A 23931-nucleotide genomic window follows, 5' to 3' on the forward strand; every position below is an offset into this window, starting at 1 on the left:
CTACACACCTATACTGTGCACTACTCTGCAATACCCTGCAACGTCGCCTATGGGGATTTTTAAGTAGCAAAGTTTGGCGCCATTCCACGAGCGTGTGCAATTTTGAAGGGTGACATGTTTGGTATCTATTTACTCGGCGTAACTTCATCTTTCACATTTACGCAAAAGAATGAAGAAAAAATACTAAATTTGCTTAATTTTTATAACAGAAACAAAGAAAACATTTTTTTTACAGAATTTTCAGTCTTTTTTTCTCTTATAGCGCAAAAAATAAAAAACCCAACGGTAATTAAATACCACCAACAGAAAGCTCTATTTGTGTGGAAAAAAAGGACGAAAATTTCATTTGGGTACAGTGTTGTATGACTAAGTAATTGTCATTCAAATTGTGAGAGCACCGAAAGCTGAAAATTGGTCTGTTATTAAGGGGGTTTACGTGCCCAGTGATCAAGTGGTTAAAGTAAACAATATATTCTTTAGGAAGATGCATGTTATTTACCTTTAAAATCATCCCTTGTCTAGGCCAGCCTTGGGGAAAAAGCCCAAAAATTGCCCAAATACTGTCAACAAGCCAGCGAGTAGATCAAGCCTGGCATTTTGTTACATAAAATCACAGGTTTTTATAACTTTGGGCCAGCCTATGATGTCATTGGTTGATAAGGACATCAGGCTATCGCATCATTGTTTGTTTGTCCCTTCCCTGCCTTTGTCAGCATTGGGATCACATTGACTGAGTGAAGAAGAGAAGCTGAGGGAGAAGAGAAGCATTGGAATACTAGTCAGTACCTGTGGTGTATTTGCTTTGGAAGAATACATCTCCTCTGGAGTTGGGTGTCCTATGTGTGTAGATGTTGCTGCAATATGTAAAATTCTAAGGCTGCTTTCACACTGGGGTGGGTGGGTGTTGACAGTAAAACGCTGCTAGTGGCCCAATAAAGGCTATGTCCTTATTGGTTGCTCTGTCCAGCACGGCCACGCCGTTCCGCCACGCCCACAATGCCAATGGGAGGTGTCCTTTGCCTCCCTGATGTTTTTTTTTAGGTATGAAGCAGTGAGATGCATGGTGCTGCCCCTATACACACCCATGCCATCTATAGTGATGGTAATGGGCGGGATTCTCTCATCTGCCTTCGTGCCTGGCGCCGCCCCCCGGATACGTCCGCTCCCCTTCTATCATGTGCTGCGGACCTGGATGGGCGGGGTTGCGATGTGTTTCAGCACTCGCCCCCTCTCTCCTGCATCCTTAGACAGCAATATTTATGCGTCATTCGTTTCTCGGCGCTCTACAAGTGACGCCATCACGTTTTTCGAACGTGACGCCGTAGCCCAATCCCCCCCCCCCCCTTTCTTACTACCCTATATAAGCCAGCCTCAACAGTGGATTAATTGGCGTGCAGCACAGGCTACCCCCCCGGGACACACGAGTTTCTCTCCCTACTAAGGTATGCACCTTGTGTTTTGTTATACTGGACAAACCTTCTCCATTCCTTTGATCAGTGCTTTTACTATATTTGTACCTATCCAGGCTTCCAACTCCTTGGCTTGTCCTATATTGGACATTGCAGCGTGGCTGCCTGTTTTTTGGATCTAAATTCCATCCTGGCTTTGCCCCCTGCTCCCTGCCTTACTGGTCCCGGTCCATTTTGGTTCTTGTTTTACTTCAGGTAAATAGGCACATTTTCAAGCTTCTATAAGCCTTTATGTCAGCTACTATGTATGGATTCATTTTTTTTTCTACCCCTTATAGAATCTATCCGTATTTATTTATTTTTGATATACTACGGTCTGTTGCCAACTATAGGAAATTTCCTATTGGGGTAGGCATTATTTTATCTACTGACATTTCTCCATCTATAGGCTTAAAGTTAAATGTGAGTGGATATGATATATCTTTTTCTTTTTTCCATATTACAGCTGCATTGAGCTTTATCACAAGCTTTATACCACCTGTACATCTGTGACTCTATCTTGTCCTCGGTGCACTTGGATGGCTAGCAATCTATCTGGTATTTTCAGAGACTCCTTATTGCATATTGACTCTCAGTGTTTTAATTTTTCGTTAATCTTCTCCTTATGTTTTTTGTACGTCACAACTTTTCATATTTCATTTCAGATATATGAAATTAGCAATACTTTATTGTCAAACTCTCTCTCAAACTCGTCCTGAAGAAGCCGCTAGGCGAAACGCGTAGGCGAGACGAAAGAAAATATTGCTTGTGAATGTATATTTTGTATTTTTTTCAATGGATTTTATTATATGTATTTTTTTGTAATTAAATTTATATTTTTCTAAATCCCTATGTCCCTGTGATTGCCTTATAAAGTCCGCCTTGTCACTACCTTGTGTAGTATTTCTTCTTTGGCCCAATAAAGGGTTAATTGCGCCCGTGTAGTGCTGCTGCCGAAGCCCTTTGGCAGTGGTTGCCATTCATTTCAATGGACAGACGAATGGCTAAGTGTAGGAGCTGTAGGTGCCTGCTGCCCATTTAATAGGTTTACTGGCAGTGTTGCCCATACGGTACTATGATTAGTGCAGGTGTTTTTTTTTTTTTTTTTTTTTTTTTTTTTACTGAGGCCTGGTCTGCTTTTGAAATTCTTGGAAGTGATTATATGGGATATATTTCCTTTCTATTAAAGGTCAGGTTGTTTTGAAATCGTGCTAGAATTGTTCATATTCAACAGTTAGACTAAGTTTATGGGTGCATTTGGATAAATAAAGACTGGTTGCTAAGACTTATTGGACATTTTGCAACAAAATCAATATTAGAAAATGAACTTCTTACTATTCATCTGACTTGAAATCATTTTGTTTACCGTTTTACTCTACAGCTATAAATGAGCAAAGAGAAATAGGATCATTCATTCCAGTGAATACTGTACTGGGACCAGTTTCTTCAGACTTCTGAAGGAAACGTAAGCCAAGGTTGTATGATATAAGCAAGATTCATGCCCCTGATGTTAAGGAGATCCAGTAAGCACCGTTCCTGAGCAAAATGTTCATATAAGAGTTCAGTAATAAGAACACGTAGAAAACAAACCGTATTTGGCTACTGTTTCTTAGAATGTCAGAGCTAATCAAACATGCCAATAAATGACTCCAAGTTTCTTTTTTCTCTTCCTTTTTTTTCTTCAAATCATTTTGCTTCTTGTCCAACAGGTTTTGTATACAATAATATATAGCAGGGCTCAAAATTTTAAGTCCTGAGCTACTAGCCAGGCCTCAAGTGTTACTCGCCACCAGTTGCCCCGCTCAACCCCTACCCTGCCCTGCCTCCAATTCCGCCCCTAAACATGCCCTCATATATTATCTCATGAAATTACACTTAAATGTTCTATGCAGAATTAAGTTATAAAAATAAATATTAACAACAACTTTATTCATACCCAAAAGTGCAGCCTGTGTCCCGGTCCTCAGTGCAGCCTGTGTCCCGGTCCTCAGTGCAGCCTGTGTCCCGGTCCTCGGTGCAGCCTGTGTCCCCAATGCAGCATGTGTTCAGAGTTTCAGCCTGTGTCCCCAGTTTCAGCAGCCTGTGTCCCCGCGATTGTAGGGGATGAGAGGCTGCCACCTGGCTAATTTGAGTGCTGGGGAACATAACGGCTTTTATTACAATAGCTGTACGTTTCCCCGCCGTGCACCGCCATATACAGCCCCTCCCCCTTGTCCGGGGAACTTTGATAGACAGATCACTGTCCCAGGATTGGACGGTGATCTGTCTATCAAAGTTCCCGGACAAGGGGGAGGGGCTGTATATGACGCCACACGGCGGGGAAACGCACAGCTATTGTAATGAAAGCTGTAATGTTCCCCACTCCCCATCGCTCTAATCAGCCAGGCAGCTGCGGCGGCTCTCCTCTCTATTCCCCTACGATCGTTCGGACAAAAGCCCCCATACAACCCGGGCCGACGGCAGTCTTGGGGGGGGAGGGTGGGGGCCGCTCCCAGGCAGCCCACACTCGCCCTTCCTCAAAATCCACTCGCAAAATGCGAGCAGGCGAGTGGATTTTTTTGAGGGCTGATATGGTTAGTCTCCTTTTTGAGGAGCTATTGCTCAGCTCAATTCTTAAACCCCTTTCACACTGGGTCGCTTTGCAGGCGCTCTAACGCTACCAAATAGCGCCTGCCAAGCGACTTGGAACAGCTGCTGCTGTCTCGCCAGTGTGAAAGCCCCGAGGGCTTTCACACTGAAGCGGTGCGCTGGCAGGACGGTTTAAAAGTCCTGCTAGCAGCATCTTTGGAGCGGTGAAGGAACGGGGTGTGTGTGTGTGTGTGTGTGTGTGTGTGTGTATACCGCTCCTGCTCATTGAAATCAATGCACCACGGCTATACCGCTGGCAAATCGCCTTAGAAGAGGCGCTTTGTGGTGGTTTTAGCCCTTTGTTGGCCACTAGTGGGGGGTAAAAGCGCCGTGCAATTGACGGTAAAGCGCAGCTAAAAATAGCAGCGCTTTGCCACCACCCCATTGTAAAAGGGGCCTTGATCTTCTTCGCATGTATATGTACGTCAGCCGAATGGCACGTACAGGCACATTGGCGTACCTGTACGTCCCTGCCTAGACATGTGTCGGGGGTCCAATCGGGACCCCCCCCCCCCCCCCCCGCTACATGCGGCGGTCGGATTCCCGCGGGGAGCGATCCGGGACGACGGCGCGGCTATTCTTTTTTAGCCGCCCAGTCGTGATTGCTCCCTGGAGCTGAAGAACGGGGAGAGCCGTTTGTAAACACGGCTTCCCCGTGCTTCACTGTGGCGGCTGCATCGATCATGTGATCCCTTTTTATAGGGAGACTCGATCGATGACATCAGTCCTACAGCCACACCCCCCTACAGTTGTAAACACACACTAGGTGAACCCTAACTCCTACAGCGCCCCCTGTGGTTAACTCCCAAACTGCAACTGTCATTTTCACAATAAACAATGCAATTTAAATGCATTTTTTGCTGTGAAAATGACAATGGTCCCAAAAATGTGTCAAAATTGTCCGAAGTGTCCGCCATAATGTCGCAGTCACGAAAAAAATCACTGATCGCCACCATTAGTAGTAAAAAAAAAATTTTTATAAAAATGCAATAAAACTATCCCCTATTTTGTAAACGCTATAAATTTTGCGCAAACCAATCGATAAACGCTTATTGCGATTTTTTTTTTTTTTTTTTTTTTTTTTTTTTTTACCAAAAATAGGTAGAAGAATACGTATCGGCCTAAACTGAGGAACATTTTTTTTTTAATATGTTTTTGGGGGATATTTATTATAGCAAAAAGTAAAAAATATTGCATTTTTTTCAAAATTGTCGCTCTATTTTTGTTTATAGCGCAAAAACTAAAAACCGCAGAGGTGATCAAATACCTATTTGTGGGGGAAAAAGGACGCCAATTTTGTTTGGAAAAAACGTCGCGACGCAGTGCCGAATTGTAAAAACCCCTTGGGTCATGTAGCAGCATATTGGTCCGGTCCTTAAGTGGTTAAAGAGAAAGTAAACCCTCTAACACTTCAAGAAAAAAAAAAAAAAACCTGCAAGACAAAGGCATAATGAGCTAGTATGCATAGCATACTAGCTCATTATGAATTACTTACCTGAGAACGAAGCCCCAGCAGCTGTCCTCGGACACGTCCTCCGTCGCTACCATAATACCCAGAGTGACTTCCGGGTATCGCTGCTCCGGCGCTGTGACTGGCCGGAGCAGCGATGACGTCACTCCCGCGCATGCGCGGGAGCTGCCACTAACGGCATGATGCCGTTGGTAGCGGCACGCTCGGTGCGCCTGTACGCCATGCGCCGTAGACATCGGTGCTGTATTTCTTGCAAATATCTCCTTAACCGTGTAGGTTATGGGGATATTTCTTGGACCTACAGGTAAGCCTTAATCTAGGCTTACGTGTAGGTCAAAGTGGTCTGTAAGGGTTTTCAACCACTTTAATATATGGACACTTACCTGTCCAGGGCACCTGCGTTGTCGGCAGCCGAAGCCTTGCGGTTTCACTTCCTGGTTCCCTGCTGCGCATGGGCTGGTCACGCTGCGCGTCCTCACTGGTCCATGCTGTCTTCTGGGACCTGTGTGTCTTCAGAATACATTCAGGCAGAGGAGGTGCACTTAAAGCTGCTTCAGAGTCAAAAACGTTTTAACTGGATCTCTTGGAGGCTATTGCCTCTGCTGGAGAGTCAAACTCCACGCATAGTAGCATTTTTTCATAAGCTTAAAAAAAGCTAGAAAAAAACACTGGCTGAAAAATGCTGATGATGCCGTTTACAACATGGGCTCTGAAGGTCCGGCACTGTAAGCCGAACCTTCAGCGCGCATGCGTCGGTGATGTCATTGGTTGCATGCACTCTGAATATCTCCTAAACTGTGCAAGTTTAGGAAATGTTCACAACACCTACAGGTAAGCTGCCTTTATAGGCTTGCCTGTAGGTACAAGTGGTAGTACAGAGTTCTGTAGTTCCATGTCGTACAAGATCATATGCGTTTGCTAAGTACTTTCAAAGACTAGAATTCCAGTTCACTTTTTGTGTTCAGAGGGCCAAGAAATGATCTCCACCTAACAGTTAACTACACCACATGGATCAAGCTTGCAATAAAGACGATGGGGCTGATTTACTAAAGACAAATATTGTGCACTTTGCAAGTGTAGTGCTCTAGAGTTTAATACATGAGGTGAAACTTCACTTTGCAAAGAATACACAAACAGCATTTTAGCTTGCACATGATTTGGATGGTGAAAATCAGCATAGCTTCCCCTCATTTACCAAACTTTGGAGCAACTGCACTTGCAAAGTGCACTGTCTATTTGAAAGTAATTTTCTTTGGGCTTTAGACCCCCTAGGTATTTTTCTTGGCTGTCCTCTAGGATGAATCATGAAGGTATTAGTGCGCTATGTCATATATTTTATTTTCCAGGAATCCACCGAGACCGCACTTTAAACTTTTTTGTTTTTATTTTTCTTCTTGTGTATACTAAAGGCTGTTACGTGCAGTTGCAAACTTTTTTGTTTCCTTTAAATTAGCAAAGTCCTTTCTTACCTAGCTGTCTTGAGATACCTGTTCAATTGCTAATCGGCCAATCACATGGCAGGAACTCAAACCATGCACCAGAATGGGGGAAGAAAGGTGATTTAAGTGTAAGATCACATTCCTTTTACAGAAAATCTGTAGGGTGAAAATGCACTGCCCCCCCCCGGTCCTGCTAATCGGCGTCCTGTGTAAGTTCACCTTACAGATTTTTCTGTAAGGGTGAATTTACCCTTTAAGTGACTTTGAACGTGGCATGGCTGTTGGTGCTTGACGGGCTGCTCTGTGTATTTACAGAGTTTACAGAGACCAGTCCCAAAAGGAGAAAATATCCAGGGAGCGGTAGTTTTGTTGGCAAACATGACTTGTTGATGTCAGAGGAGAATGGGCGGACTAATTTGAGTTGACAGATGGCTTTCATTCATGACAGTTTGCTTACTATTGTGATTGGCTACAGCTATCAAATGGTACAGTGCAGTTGTAAATGGCCCTGTATCAAGTGATCACTGTGAACGACCGCAGAGATCACAATAGTAAGATGACTGTCATGAATGAAGGCCATCAATGATCGTTATTTTACGTGTTATGTGATCGCTGTTGTTGGTCACAGCGATCACATGGTACCTGGGCCAATTGCAGCAGCATGGTACCGAAGGTTTGTGGTTACATGAGCTTACAGGTTTGTGCCACTGCGCACGAGTGGAAGGACGTCCCTGCACTCATCTGGCCGTTTACTATACTGTATATACATTGGCCAGGCAGGAAGTGGATGAAGGGGACCTTCACCTATTCTGGCAAAACTTTTTGGCTGGAGTTGCACTTTGGCAATCATTTTGAAGATATTTTTTTTTTTATATAAATTTTTTTTTTTCACCTTTTCTGAAATTCATGGTTTGTTTTTCAGTCGAACTCATTCCTCCTGACTGTGAAGGCAAAGCCGATAAGGTAAGATTTTTATTTATTCATTTTTTATAATTTGTGATAAACTGTAATTTTTCTATATCTGTACATCCTTTAAAATTGCTACCTGTCTACCACTAAACTATATAACATTGTTGCATTCTGCATTATCTAAATCCTAATCTTAAATGACTATTCTGTGTTTTATGTTTTGTGTGTCTGTTATGTAAATAGAATTAAGGTATTGCCATCTATAGCTGAAAGGCAAAAAAAATCTGAAAAGAGCAATCATAATCTTGGATCCGTTTTTTTTACTATAAAGTTTTTTTTTATTTTTTATTATAAAAGTTTAGCGTAAAAAAAATTGACGTTTGTCGTCGAGGCTGTCTCATATGTAAGATTGGACCATTGTCCAGGGGCATGTGTTATTGTATGTTGATATGCGTGCAACTTTAAATGGCCTCCCAGATCTCCTTTCCATGTATTTTTATTATTTGTATTTTTTCAGTATTGCCAAACCATGCAGAAGCAGATCATTCTTGAGATCCTTTCAGAGCTGTATAATTTTCTGTCATTAGAGGCTGGTGAGTGGTTAATGCTCCTTTGTTACAAATGGACAGTATGGTCTGCCAGTAATTTTCATGTACTTGTGTCAGAGTTTGAGCTAACAGACTACATTCATTTATATTACTCTGCTTTGTTGCTCATTATATTTAATGCTGGTTAGGAACATCTCTTTGCACAGAAGTAAACTTGCATATATAGGATATTTAAATGTACCCTGCTTCACTGAAATCAAAGCCGCTCTGAGTATTCTTTTAAGCTCTGCGAGTGTCCATAGGCCAGATACACAAACATAAAGATAAAAACAAAGCACTTTGGCTAGTGCAGAGTAAAGCAGGTTAATGTGAATAAATAAAAGTTAAAATTGCACTTGTAAAGAGGTGACATAAGGGCATATCGTCAGAATAAAATCCTCACAGGGACACGCCAACCATTGCTGGGCAATCTCTCGCTAGATAGCTGACAATGGAAGAGGAAGTTGGGCAAGATGGTAATGCTGATGTGGTCACTAGGAGAATTAAAATGGAGCAGGATTTAAAGACATTCCAAGTTTATATAGAAGAGAGGACTGGTGTTGTACACTCAGTGACAGCTGTACTTCTGCTAAGCACAAGGGGAGATGCAGCTGTCGCCTAGTGTACAATGATTCAATCTGCATTATCCAGTACACTGGTTTTATTTTTACTTATGCTTAGGTTATTAACTCCAGTGTAATGTAAACAGAGGAGGTAAATGTATTTCTTGCTCGCATGAAGTATGCTTTAAGCGACCTTGTTGGCAGTAAATATATTTTCAAAAAGGCATAAATTCTCCCTTTACTGCAGCCTGTGCTGCCAGACTGCGGCTCCATTGAGTAGAAATCTTCCTCTGAAGTCTGAATGAAGTCCTGCTGATCCCCCAAGTCACCTCTGTATCCCCTCAAACATATTTAAAGAAAAAAGAAAAAAAGATGGCTCTGGAATTGTCATAACATGTAGACATTTCTAACGTCGCATTTTTTTGCACTTTTAGTTTCATTAAAAATAGTTTATTCACTGATCTCAGAAGCAGGCATGTTCCATTTTTAGTTGTGGGCATCTGAAGCCCTCCTATGTTAATTTCTTGGATTTCTGTGCAGCTGGCTTCCCAGCATGCACCTCTAGATCCCGCGCATTATTGCCTTAGCAAAGCCGTCGTCCTTCCTGATAGGATGCTATAGCAACGTCGGCGTAAGTTCCCACCCCATGGCTATAGCAACCTGTCAGAGGACAGGAGAGGAAGGTAACAAGTCTCTCCAGCTGCCGCCAGGTGTACTGTGTACCGTGGCATTACTGTGAAGTGGTGACAGGGCCAGCGGGCTGCAGCATTTTGCTGAACTCAGGCAGCGGTGTTCTGGGGGGAGGAGGCAGGCTGTTAGAATGTTTTTCCCGCTCACCCCCCCCCCCTCCCATTCTCCTGTCAGAGAAGAGAGGGGGCTCTCATTGGGTTCGCCCGCCCAGCTTCTTGCTGGCTCTTTTTCCCTCCCCATTGCCCATAGTGGAGCGACGGTCATAACAGGAGTATCATTAGACATTTAGTCCCAGAAGATCTGCTCCCGTTTGTGTAATTTCCTAGCTACAAATAATGCAATATTTTGGCAGTAGGAGATTCACAAGGACTCTTGGGATACATGACGCTGCTATCCCAGGAATCCTTGGGAATCGCCTAGGCGGGGGAAATGGAGAAAAAGAAAAACGGGTATTTACGAGCATACGTTTTTTTTTTTCCTTTAAAGTAGGAGCTAAAAGCACGCAGCACAGACTGAGTTAAAATGGGTGGAAGTTCGCTTTAAGGCCACAATTTTATACTTTTATTTTTTTTTCCTCCCCTAGGTCAGGTGCCTTATGTGCCCTTCCCTTCTCAGAATCCGCCTTTGACATTGTCTGCCCTCCTCACCTTAATCAATATCCTTACCCAGTGTTACAATGTCAGCAGCAGAGGCAAAATCATTACTGTTCTGACACAACCTGAGCCTTCTTTTCTTTCTTTAAGAGCTACGATTGATGAAAAATCTTCTGATTTGTTACACACTATCCAAGTGTGTTGGTTGCCTATTGCAGTTGGGGGGGGGGGGTGGGGTATAGGCATCTGACAAACCCAGAAGTGTGACAGATGCAGAAGGCTCATTGTTGGCTGTAGCTCCTGAAGTGAAGATCTGAGGCACCACCAGCCAGATATGTAGGTGTTCTACCTTTTTTTTGTTGGACTTATTAACAAGAACATTGCTTTAAGTCTTCAGAAGGAATTGGTCACGCACTCACAGTGGTAGCAGGTTAACTGAAATAGTAACCTTAACTGTAACATTTTATGATGGTTTCAATGTATGCATCTTAAACATAAACAAAAAACCTTTTTTGTTTTACACAAAAAAACTTGATTTAACATTGTAAAGAAGTGCCACCATTTTAAAGCAGTAAACCACCACATCAAAAGGAACATTTTGGACCCCCTTATTGCCATAATGTGCCATATTTGCACATATTACCTAACAAGCGATCCTTCTAGTGCTGTAGGCTCAGGACCACCCCCTCCATCACCCTTCATTTGGCTGCTCTGGGATGATGGATCTCCCTGTCATTGCTCAGGGGTTACTTTTTGTCCTGGCACAGAACTGTGCAGACTTTTCATTGTGCAGAAAAACCCAAACAACTGACGGGTAGAGGAGAGGATATGTGTTTTTTTTTTTTTTTTTTTTTTTTTTTTTTTTTAACCTACATTTCTTTTTTCGTCATCATATTAGGTAGCTTTGAGTGTGGAAATCCTTCCGATCTGAAAAGCAAGTGTATACCAGTTAGAAGAGCAAAGGAACATGTAATGGTAAGTATCAGTGATGACTGTCATGAGTCATTGGATTTTAAAAGCTTAACCTTATGTTGTTGCATTTCCTTTTAATAGAATGTTTTTGACCATGCACCAGAGAAATTTGATTCTGCTCTAGATTGGCTGCTGAGCAGGGATGAGCATTTAGGCATTTGGTGAGTCAAACTGCATACTGCTGCTAATCTGTATAATTCCAGTCTTTTTTTTGTTATATCTGATCTTATGCCCTGTACACACGATCTGAGTTTTTCCGTTTTGCGTTCAAGCTGTCTTGCATACACATGGACACGCCAACTTCCGACCGTCAAAAACGCAGTGATGTAAAACACTATGACGAGCCTAGAAACATGAAGTTCAATGCTTCCGAGGATACGTCACAATGTTTCCGAGCATGCGCGTGTTTGTTTTTTTTTTCTCCGGCGTTCCATACAGACAAACGCAATTTCTGATGGAATTTATTTTCGTCGGATAAAAAGAGCGCATGTTCTCTTTCTAACTGTCGAAATTTTTGACGGTAAATTCCAATGGGGCATACACACGAATGAAAAAGTTCTGTCTGACTTTTTCCAACGGAAATTTCGATCGTGTGTACGAGGCATAAGTCTTAAACACAACATTTGCTATTTAGTAATGTATTGCTTGTTTTCTTCCTAATTTGTGGCCTCTTTTAGGGCAAAAGATGAAGACGGTGAGATTGTCGCCACAGGCTCCCTCGTCTCCTGTGTTGAGTCTTCACGCCCCTATTATGGAATCACTTGCCGACTGATAAATGCGCTTTACACGGCTATTTCTAACCTTTTCCTGGCCCTTTTTGGTAGGAAATGCTTTATTATGCTTTCAGTTATTTTACTTGTTTCTGTTTAGTGTGGTCACTTTCAAAAGGGTATTAAAGGATAAGTTCACCTTTCGTAACATGTTACTCCCATATTCAGCGTGTAACATTTTATAAACAGACAGGCCCCTCTACCTCCCAGATTCTCAGATCTTACAACTATAATGTGCATTTATAATTTTTTTCTAAAAAGTGAACTTATCCTTGAGGCTAGGTTCACACCTATGCGAATTGAGTGCGGTTTAAACCGCATCTAATTCGCAGGACATTTCAAAATACATTGTTTTCAATGAGGCTGGTTCACATATGTGCGATGCATTCGCACTGCGTATTGCCTCCAAACCGCATGCGGTTTTTATGTCTTGCGGTGCGGCTCAGGTGCGAATTCAGTCCCATTATCTTCTATGGGTACGCATCTAATTCGCACATGTGTTCAGTTCTCTGCAGGAGTTTCTCTCATTCAGCTCAATACAATTCTCCCCCACTCTCCTCTCACCCGGAAGTTCTCCCAGGTCTCCAAATTCGCACCTGATCTGCAGCTAAACCGCAGTTGATCTGCAGAACACCCTCTAGAGAAATCTGCAACAACAACGCAGCTCAAAAAAGCAACGCACTAGTGTGATTCCGGCCTAAAACCCAACACCAACAATGAATTGTATTGCAACTTGCCAATCAACCTTCTGATTTCACCTGGTAATCTGGCCAGTAACACACTACCTGTATTAATGAGAACATGAGGAACAGTAGACGGCAGCATTGTCATTTTGCATGGGGAGGGTAGTCTTTAATGTATTCGTAGATTTAGGTACACTAACAAAATGGAGGCAAACTCCAGCTCACACTTTTATAATCGTTTATAGCAAACATTTTTGTTCCTTTTGGGATAAAGGTTTTGCATGTATAAATTAAAAGGTGATCATTTTATTCACCCCTGTTGGTGTTTAAGTGCTTTGTCTCATCCATGTAAATCTATGTGATACATTCTGCTAGAGATCTTGTGCTTCTGAAAAACAGACTTGCTGGCTGGATTACCAGACACAAATAGAAGAAAAGGAGCCTGAAAAGGAAAGTAGTACAGCCATCACATCTAAGAATTGTAAGCTGCAATATAATAAACATTTGCATGTATTTGTGCTCCATACTAGGTTTATAGCACTATTCTGTCTGGCTCTTAGAATTTGATTCAATTCATTTATATATTCTTTTTTTATTCAGCGATTTTATGGACAGTGTAGCACCAACATTGTTCTTAAATCTATACAGCAATTGGTGTGTATTTAGCATATCGTGGCCTTATGCAGTGAGGGATATTATGTGTATTGGCCGATTATAATTTATCGGCTGATCACATTTGCCCATACTCTGTTTTGATTGATATATGCACTAATAGATTGTCATATACCAACCGGTTATCTATTCGTTTGGAGAGACCAACCGTTTTATAACAATAATCAAATACTTGCTGCTTTTCTTTACTTTTCCTTTTCCTCTAATAGTAGGTCCAATTATTTTAAAGTGATTCTTTTTTTCATATGGGTTAGTGATATACATAGATTATCTGCCGATCTATGTATTCAGCTCATTTTAGATTTTTTTTTTATTGCGATTGGCAAATAACTTTATACTGGTAATATTGTTTGCTGTCATTCAATTGATAGTTGCCCTTTTTTTCCTTGTTTTGCCTACAGCAGTATGTTTTTCCTACTAATGAACTAGTGCTGCTCAGTTTTTCTTATAGTACTGGCAAAATTCCCCATTCAATTATGGTGGATTAGTGGTGGGGGTTCCCGGAGCTCTGAACTGGGCGTTCCCCATTATGTAGAATAAATAGCGGTGAGTCAGCACGCTGCTCGTGCCCCTGGAAGACGTCACCATTTGACAAAACTGCGTAGGGAGGAGCGGCGTGCTGAAGTCACCAACTATACAACGCCACTATCCCAGAAGGACGGGCGGTTAGTTGAAGCCGGCCGGCTTGGAAATTTATGACACGTTTTCATACTACAAACACATTGGAAGTGCAATTTTTTTTATTTTTAATAAAAAGTACCATACAGTACTTCACTATTGGCAGTTTTTATACTTTTATGGGGACTATTCACATGGGAGAAATGTTGAGGATTCCTAGACGTGGAAGAGACAGGTGTCTGACATCCAGCAGTGAGAGACCCCAGGCGGGGGTAACTAGCCACAGGTTGTTGCGATCTCTTACAGGAGATTAGTGGAGTCGGTAAGGAGACCTGATATCGGAGGTGGAGGAATCTTTCCTATAACATCACATCACATCACTTTCCTTGGGTGTTTAACTGTTTATAGTCACCGTTGATCAACTCACTGGAGGACTTTCTATTATGTTATTTGGAACAGCTCTCACTCTTTTAGTCATTTTGATTCACTACAGTGATATGAATATGTGAATTAGTCTGTTTCACATACAGAACTCTTATAACATACTTTTCATTAATTCAACATTTATTTATTGATTTAATTTTTTGATGGTTGATTTTTGGTTTAGAATCATCACTTGTTACACACAAGTTATTATTATTTTGCAGCGCAGCTAATATTTTTCCATCTTATAATTTAAAGCCCAACTCTGGGGCAAAAAAAGCTTTCCCTTGCAGTGGGGGCTGTACCTGCACTGCAAGGGTTAACAGCTCATTTTTGTCTAAGAGATTGGAGAAGGGAGATATACTTACCCAATCTTCCATTCCTCCCAGCACAGTGTTCTTGTGGCTCCTGCCCCCCTGCAGTCTTGTGCAGTGAACTATTCTGATGTCATCATGCCCATGGACCTGCTCTGTTCCTGACGTCCTCACGTCAAGTCCACAGCTGGATTGTGGCGTAGTGCCATTTGCCACTAGAGCAGAGTATTGGGGGAGTGTAAACTTTTTGGTCGCCTCTGGACAAAACGAGCAGATAACTCGTGCAGTCACAGCCCCAAGGCATGGGAGAACTTTTTTTTTGCCTGGAGTTGAGCTTTATAAGTTGTAAAGTATAAAAAGGACAACTGCTCTAGGCACTATTTGTAATAAAACATCAGCATGGCAGAACCACTTTGTAATTTAATTTAAGATGATAATACTTCTGCAAATAAAGACACTGCAAGGGAAAGCGGCTTTTGCCAAGAGTTGGGCTTTAAATTATAAGAAACAGGCAGAAAAGTCCTATGAACCCAGTATTTAGCACAAATACTTAAAGGGTTGTAAACCCTTGTGTAGGATGCATTAAGGTGAAAAAACTTCTGACATTGACTGGCCCCCTAGCCCCCCCTGTTTTACTTACCTGAGCCCTGTAATTTCTATGGCAAAGATGCGCTATTCCTCTCTGCCCGGGGTTCTCAGCTCTTGATTGGATAGATTAATAGCAGTGCAGTCATTGGCTTCCGCTGCTGTCGATCAAATCCTATGAAGCAGTCCGACTCGAGAGCACACCTGCGCTTCTCCTAGGCGGTTATACGATGTGGGGTGTACCAGAAGAGAAGGATTGGGACCACTCTGTGCAAAACGAGCTGCACAGTGGAGGCAAGTATGACATGTTTGTTGTTTAAAAAAAAAACTAAAACGCAGCTTTACAAACACTTTAAGAATTATGCGCAAAAGTAAAGTTCTTAGGTGTGATGACTGTATTACTTTCCTTTTCAGGCTCTTTTTCTTGTGTCTCTACTCTGCTTTCCCTAGATATATTGGCCTTTGTGTCTTCTTTTTACAATTTTGAGAACTAGTCTGAACAAAGAAAGGCATGGTGCAGTGTATGTTTCCATGGTTTTGCTTTGTATAAATGGTATTCTGTCATTTAGGGACTTCTTTTAAAGCAAAACTGATATCGCTACCTGCTCTCCATTATAAATTGCAATACTACTACATATCGCACATACTGCTCGTGGTACACCACAAAGTTCTCTCTGCCTAATGCAGTAGAAAGGCTCTCCAATCGGAGTTCTATCATTTGACAGGTGGGGTTTTTTCTGTCTCAATTCATTTAATAGCTTTCTGCCGGCTTCAGAGTCCCATATTTAAATAAAAAAAAAACGTATTCTACCCATTTTTAAAAAGTTTGAGAAATATTTTTGTACTTTTGTATAACTCATTTTCTTAAAATTTTAGTTGGTCATGTCAACAAAGAAATACTTCCCTACAAAGCATTGGCCAAGTATCAAACTGACTTCATCAGGTCAGGGTCTTAAATTGCAAGCCACTATGGCACTGATGAGCAGCATCATGCATGGTCACAAGGAGACTATAGATACTGTACACTGTCTGTGTATATGATACACCTGCCTGTATTCCTTCATTATGAGTGAGCATTCTTGCCCTACCACAGGAACTGGCAGAATCGGCAGTTAAGATTTAGCAGAACAAAAGCCCTACAGCATAAAATCTTATATTGGGCAATGCAGATTTTAGCTCCCACTTCCTGCAAGCCCAGAGCCTTGGGGCTGTGTTCCTCACCCTGGGCTTAAGAGTATGTTAGAGGGTGGGATTTCGTATCTGCTGATCACCAGAGGAAGAAGGGAGGGGAGAGCATGTGACATCTAACCTGGACAATAGGTGTGTATGTGTGTGTATATACAGTGAGGAAAATAAGTATTTGAACACCCTGCTATTTTGCAAGTTCTCCCACTTGGAAATCATGGAGGGGTCTGAAATTGTTATCGTAGGTGCATGTCCACTGTGAGAGACATAATCCAAAAAAAAAATCCAGAAATCACAATTTATGATTTTTTTAACTATTTATTTGTATGATACAGCTGCAAATAAGTATTTGAACACCTGAGAAAATCAATGTTAATATTTGGTACAGTAGCCTTTGTTTGCAATTACAGAGGTCAAACGTTTCTTGTAGTTTTTCACCAGGTTTGCACACACTGGAGGAGGGATTTTGGCCCACTCCTCCACACAGATCTTCTCTAGATCAGTCAGTTTTCTGGGCTGTCGCTGAGAAACACAGAGTTTGAGCTCCCTCCAAAGATTCTCTATTGGGTTTAGGTCTGGAGACTGGCTAGGCCACGCCAGAACCTTGATATGCTTCTTACAGAGCCACTCCTTGGTTATCCCGGCTGTGTGCTTCGGGTCATTGTCATGTTGGAAGACCCAGCCTCGACCCATCTTCAAAGCTCTAACTGAGGGAAGGAGGCTGTTGCCCAAAATCTCGCAATACATGGCCCCGGTCATCCTCTCCTTAATACAGTGCAGTCGCCCTGTCCCATGTGCAGAAAAACACCCCCAAAGCATGATGCTACCACCCCCATGCTTCACAGTAGGGATGGTGTTCTTGGGATGGTACTCATCATTCTTCTTCCTCCAAACACGGTTAGTGGAATTATGACCAAAAAGTTCTATTTTGGTCTCATCTGACCACATGACTTTCTCCCATGACTCCTCTGGATCATCTAAATGGTCATGGGCAAACTTAAGACGGGCCTTGACATGTGCTGGTTTAAGCAGGGGAACCTTCCGTGCCATGTATGATTTCAAACCATGACGTCTTAGTGTATTACCAACAGTAACCTTGGAAACGGTGGTCCCAGCTCTTTTCAGGTCATTGACCAGCTCCTCCCGTGTAGTCCTGGGCTGATTTCTCACCTTTCTTAGGATCATTGAGACCCCACGAGGTGAGATTTTGCATGGAGCCCCAGTCCGAGGGAGATTGACAGTCATGTTTAGCTTCTTCCATTTTCTAATGATTGCTCCAACAGTGGACCTTTTTTCACCAAGCTGCTTGGCAATTTCCCCGTAGCCCTTTCCAGCCTTGTGGAGGTGTACAATTTTGTCTCTAGTGTCTTTGGACAGCTCTTTGGTCTTGGCCATGTTAGTAGTTGGATTCTTACTGATTGTATGGGGTGGACAGGTGTCTTTATGCAGCTAATGACCTCAAACAGGTGCATCTAATTTAGAATAATAAATGGAGTGGAGGTGGACATTTTAGAGGCAGACTAACAGGTCTTTGAGGGTCAGAATTCTAGCTGATAGACAGGTGTTCAAATACTTATTTGCAGCTGTATCATACAAATAAATAGTTAAAAAAATCATAAATTGTGATTTCTGGAATTTTTTTTTTTGATTATGTCTCTCACAGTGGACATGCACCTACGATGACAATTTCAGACCCCTCCATGATTTCCAAGTGGGAGAACTTGCAAAATAGCAGGGTGTTCAAATACTTATTTTCCTCACTGTGTATATATATATATATATATATATATATATATATATATATATATATATATATATATATATATATATATATATATATATATATATATATATATATATATATATATATATATATATATATATATATATATATATATATATATATAATATGTGTGTGTATATGTATATATGTATATATGTATGTGTATATATATATATATATATATATATATATATATATATATATATATATATATATATATATATATATATATATAATATATATAAAAAAAAATCTACATACACCCAGCCTTCTCTTTTGCAGCATATTGTCTTCTTTTTTTTCCAGGGCTGCGAGAGCACTTTGCTACTGATGATGCTTGGTTGTGATTCTACTGCTATTGATTTTACATTTACCAGTGTTTTTTTTTTTTTTTTTTTTCCATCAGTTGTCTTTGTTCTCTGGTTATTTTTGATCTACTTGCGCTATCACTGGAGAAAGGTAGAAGAGGAGCAAAAACAGATGTTTGCTATGGTCGAGAAAATCATTGGTATATATCAAATATCCTGTACTGTTAATGCAATGCGACTGCATAAGTCAGTGGATGTCTGATATCTCTTGCTTCTCTTTTCTTTCTCATTTTCAAAGATGTTGTCAAACATCACTACAAAGACTATCAGCATGGAATCGAACGCATCCCGTTCATTGGTATCTTACATGTCAGAGATACACTTATAATGCCTCAGGACAGGTAAGCAACAGCAGCCCATACTTATCTTGTCTTAAAGTGCACAGATGAAGGATATGTAACTTGCAGTTACTAGGGGCATCCTGCTTTTCAGGTTATTGGAGCTTGCAAAGAGTCTGTTTGCAAGAAGAAAGACCCCTATGTGGTTGAATTGCAGAGCAACAACTGGATCGGCAATAGTCACCCAGCAGCACTGCTAAAAGCAAGCCATGGATTATGCGATTTTTCTTTTCTACAACCCGTGGAGCTATTGTGTTCCACTGGTGGAGGGGGGCAGGGGCCCGTGGGTAGCCGTCTGCCAGGGGAGTGCAGTGTGAGTATTGCTAGGGGCTATAGCATCCTAAAAATCCAAAATGCTGGTAGTACCCGAGTCCTGCCCATACATGGTTAAAATTTCGTCCAGTCCCTGCTGAACCGCCCAAGATTTGAACCAATTTTGAAAAAAAAAAAAAAAAAGTTTGATTCGTTTTAGAATTGCTCAATCCCTTCTGCCCAGGACTACATGTCTGATGAGACATTACTACTCACACATTCACAAGTTCTCAGGCACTTGCTGACGTGTATAAATGGTGTACTGAGCTATGTGTGTGTTGCACTGTGTATACTGACGTGTATGGATAGTGTACTAAGGTGTGTTGCGCTATATTAATGCATTCTGTATGAAGACCAACTAATCGGCTGACCAACTAATTGATTATGAAAATAGTGGACAACTATTTTGATAATTGATTATGCCAATTAGTTGTCTCTGCCCTAGTTCAGCAAGCTATCATTAGCAGGAAGCCGGCAAGTGTATTGTGACCACGGCTCTGCCTCCCCCCAGCTTCCCTCACTCTTATGTTAACTGCAGAGCGGGAGGCAGCATGGGTGGGTACACTTCTGTGGGCGGTGATGTGAAAGGGGGGCAGGGAACTTTGCTTTCCTCCCCTCCATGTTGTCCAGGTAGATCTCAGCCTCTGAGAGGTTGCCTACCCCTGTCTTACTGAGCTTGTTTTGCTTAATTCATAATTTTTCCACATTTTGATTATGTGTAGGCTTCGGGCACTTCATTCCAAGTAAGTGTGTTTTATAAAAGTGATGACATTGGGACGGTTGTAGTTGATTCAAGTGGATATTGCACTTGTATATTGCACAACAGCTTAATGCAGTGGAACAGTATTGTCTTGTTCCCTCCCCAAGCACCATATTGCTTGCACATAAAAATTCACTTTGCTTTGGCCAGTTGGCTCCGACTGTTCGTCCACACCAGGTTTTGGCATATCTTATAACAAAAAATACGAGTGGTAGCATAGACATTATAGTATATAATGACAAACTTTAAAAAAAAAAAATGTATATAAATCCTTTTCCATTAATCTTTCTAGGAAACGTTTAAAAAGTGTCTGGGATCGGGCTGTGCAATTTATTGAAGACAATGAATCTCGACTTCGTACAGAATCCCAACGGGTGGCTGGAGCAGATTTGCTTGTGTGGCGCTGGACCCAAACACGACATGACATTTCCAGTGAAAGATTTTCACCCACTTTGTTGTCTACATTGGGCAGATAGATGCTAGTTTGAGACCTGAAAAGTAATGTTCAGCAATTGTAAGCAAGTTTTTCTGTTATGGCACACTAGTTGGCTTTTGGGATTTATGCATCCTTGCACTGAAGAAGGGTTTTTGGTAATGTCAGACATCTTTTCCACCTTTTTTAACTTGACTTTTTTTTTATATATATACATGGCAATACATAAAAATACCTGTGGTGCAGAATGACTCGCGCTTTGCTTTCTGTTATTGGGAGCGTTGTACTTTTTTATGTTTCCTTTTGTACATTGTATTTAAATGTTTTCATGTATAACATTTGTAATAATCTGCAGTTGCTTACATCTGTTTGTGGATGCCCGACAAGCAGTTCTTTGCCCCATAGGTCTATTGAACCTAGCATTACACTATCCAAATTTCTTGGTAACCTAAAAGGTGATGAACTCAATGAAAGCTTATTATCCCTAACACTTTTGCAAGGCTCTGTGCTATTCTTTGACTGTAATTGCTTCATGAGTAGGAAGAGGGTTGGGGGGAGTGAAGGGGTGGTGCATGAGATGTTGTAATTTGTTCTTGCAGGGGCTCATGGGAGATCTAGACACTTGCTGTCTCCTCGCTTGGCTGCTCTCGTTCTGGACAGCAGTTATTCCTGCACAGCAGAGATGTTGTTTATAAGCTGCAGCAGAGAGGCATAAAATTCAATTATTACAGAATAACACAATACCTTCACTGGATTTAACCAGTGACTTGCCACCGTTCTGTGATGAAAATCAGTTTCTTTGACACCAGCCACTATGTAGAACAAAGAGCTGTTTTGTATATGTTAGTCATTGCTGTATTTTATTGTGCTGAATAAATGTATCATTCTGAGTGCCAGTCTGAAGCACCTGTATGTTGATTAGCTATAATTTCAAGGGTTATTTTGTGCTTTTCTTTTTTTCCTGATTTGTTCATTACGATAGAGAACAATGAATTTCATGTAGGCAGGAGGTCTGTTTCCACATTTCACTTTCTCTGTGTGTCAAATCAGTAATTAGACCCCACCAATGGAAAGACTGATAAAATCAAAGCAAATTCAAAGAAGTGTGACACAAGTGAGGGTTTTAAAGGTGGACTTCCCTCTGGTGAATTAAGTAAAATGTATTAGTAGCTACCCAAAACAGATTTAATACATGCTTTAACTTGCTTGTCCTATGCTTTATTTACAGCCAGGTAGAAGGCTGGTTAGAAGGTAAAACTCCTAACTGATCATTGTTAAACATAAAAAAGCAAACCTACTGTGAGAAATGATGCAGCCTACTATTGATGAGATTTTATATATTTTATATATATATATATATATATATATATATATATATATATATATATATATATATATATATATATATATATATATATATATATATATATATATATATATATATATATATATATATATAAATTACACACATACACCAGTTGTTCTGTAAATGCTTGGCTTAAAGGGGTTGTAAAGGTTTGTGCTTTTTCAACTTAATGCATCCAAATGCATTAAAGTGAAAAAAACACCTAGCAATCACCAGCCCTCCCCCCCTGTTTTACTTACCTGAGCCTGTTCAACTGCTCGGCTCATCCCCGGCATTCTCTTCTCCATGGAGTCTCTGCGTTCATTGGATAGATTGATAGCAGCGCAGCCATTGGCTCCTGCTGCTGTAAATCAAATCCAATAATGTGGGGGGGCAGGACCGAGTCATGCCCGCAAGGTAACCCCCTCGGGAGAGAGCTTCACAGAGGCTAGCTATTGCAGGGAGGAGCTGAGAGAGCTGCCATGGGACCCCAGAACAGGACGATCGGGGCCACTCTGTGCAAAATGAACTGCCTAGTGGAGATAAGTATGACTTTTTACTTTTTTTTTTTTTTTTTTTTTTTTTTTTTTTAGTATGTTCTGAGCTAGAAACCAGTATAATTTTAAGGAACTCTGATTTTGTCTGATTTTAATTTGCTACAAATGTGGAAGCCGGGCTACTAGAATTTTCCAGAGGAGGCAGTCCACATATTTTTCTTGTACAAAGAGTTTTATTGAAAAAAACACATCAGCAAAGAAAAAAGCAGTGGAGGACACACCATAAGCTATCATATATCAGAAAAGATAGTCCGTAGACCTGAGATCAATCCAGCTCCTAGGGATCCAAAAGCGAATCCAGAAGGCCGGCAATAGAATGTCCTCAACTCAAGTGGCCTGCTAGATTGACCTAATGCTGGCTTAGGTAACATACCGGTTAAATGTAAAAATGAAAGGGGTAGTGGCGCTGTCTAGAATAGAGGCTGAATGTATCTAAAAGGTACAGATGTGACTTGTATGTGATCAAAACAAGTGAAAAGGATACAAGTGCCTGAGTGTGATAGTATGTGGTAGCCTAATTGGCATATAGTATACACTCTGAATGTAGTACAACAGGTGTGCAAACAATTGGCTATTAAGCCGCAAAGGTGGTCACACAATGTGTGAAATATAAGTTAAGTGATGCAAAAAGGTTACAAACTTATATATATCAAAATAAACCGTGATCGTCAATCAACGATAAGTGGAATCCGAAAATGTAAAATCCAAAATTGTATATGTACCAGCAGAGTGGTAAATACCAATAAGTGTGTAACTCAGCAAAAAATGCAAATGAGGCTATAATCAAAAAAATCAATGCATAAGTCCAATGGTTAGATATAGCAACCACAATATGTAGTCCACACAATGTCAAAAAATAAAGATAAAAATAAACATAAGAAAATGTATATATAGATAAGTGTCCGTGAACTGGTGCACCCACAAGGGTGGTGAATCACAAAATGCAGTGGTGGATTCGCACAGTGCTCCGGTGCTCCCCTCCTGGGTCCCTACTCACCAAAGACACTCACCCCTGCAGGGGTAAAGTGCAAGTAGAAAGGATCTCCAGCAGCTGCGATATCGATCTTCCTGGGTCCTATGGATGCACAGATGTCCTAGCCCGAATGGCTCTGCTTCTTTTTTATTTATTAGTTCCGGGGATCCTCCAATGAAAAAAATATTCTCATGGTGCAGTATGTTCAAAAAATGGGGGGTTTATTTATTAACACTACCGCTGGGGCATGTGCAATACAACATACATAAAATAAACGTTTTTTTAAAAACCAATTTCCAAAGGGTTAATGGGATGAGGACAATTGGTGGGGATAAATTATAAAAACAGAGTGATAGGCAGTCAGTATGCAAAAGCATAAGCCTCCCAGCACAGCACTACTATCCGGTAAGATCGTAAGTGTCGTCTCCAGCTGGGGAACGCCGCGCGCTCAACAGGGTAACAGCTGATCAGTCCGGCAGTGCGTGTGGGTGTGCGTGTATCCGCTTTACGCA

General features: G+C 41.3%; 1 protein-coding gene across 1 annotated transcript in view; it reads left to right on the forward strand.

The window, feature by feature from the left end:
• LEMD2 (LEM domain nuclear envelope protein 2) overlaps positions 1 to 21459 on the forward strand; it is a 45236-nt gene extending 23777 nt beyond the window's left edge. Inside the window, exons 2-9 of the mRNA XM_040337807.1 lie at positions 7909 to 7949; positions 8413 to 8488; positions 11227 to 11303; positions 11382 to 11461; positions 11978 to 12120; positions 18740 to 18841; positions 18940 to 19042; positions 20404 to 21459. Coding sequence (XP_040193741.1) covers positions 7909 to 7949; positions 8413 to 8488; positions 11227 to 11303; positions 11382 to 11461; positions 11978 to 12120; positions 18740 to 18841; positions 18940 to 19042; positions 20404 to 20587 — 806 coding nt within the window. The 3' untranslated portion in view covers positions 20588 to 21459. The remainder of the gene's footprint in view (positions 1 to 7908; positions 7950 to 8412; positions 8489 to 11226; positions 11304 to 11381; positions 11462 to 11977; positions 12121 to 18739; positions 18842 to 18939; positions 19043 to 20403) is intronic.
• The last annotated feature ends 2472 nt before the right edge of the window (positions 21460 to 23931 follow it).

The sequence above is a fragment of the Rana temporaria genome, chromosome 2, assembly GCF_905171775.1.
Source record: "Rana temporaria chromosome 2, aRanTem1.1, whole genome shotgun sequence".
NCBI classification, from domain to species: Eukaryota; Metazoa; Chordata; class Amphibia; order Anura; family Ranidae; genus Rana; species Rana temporaria.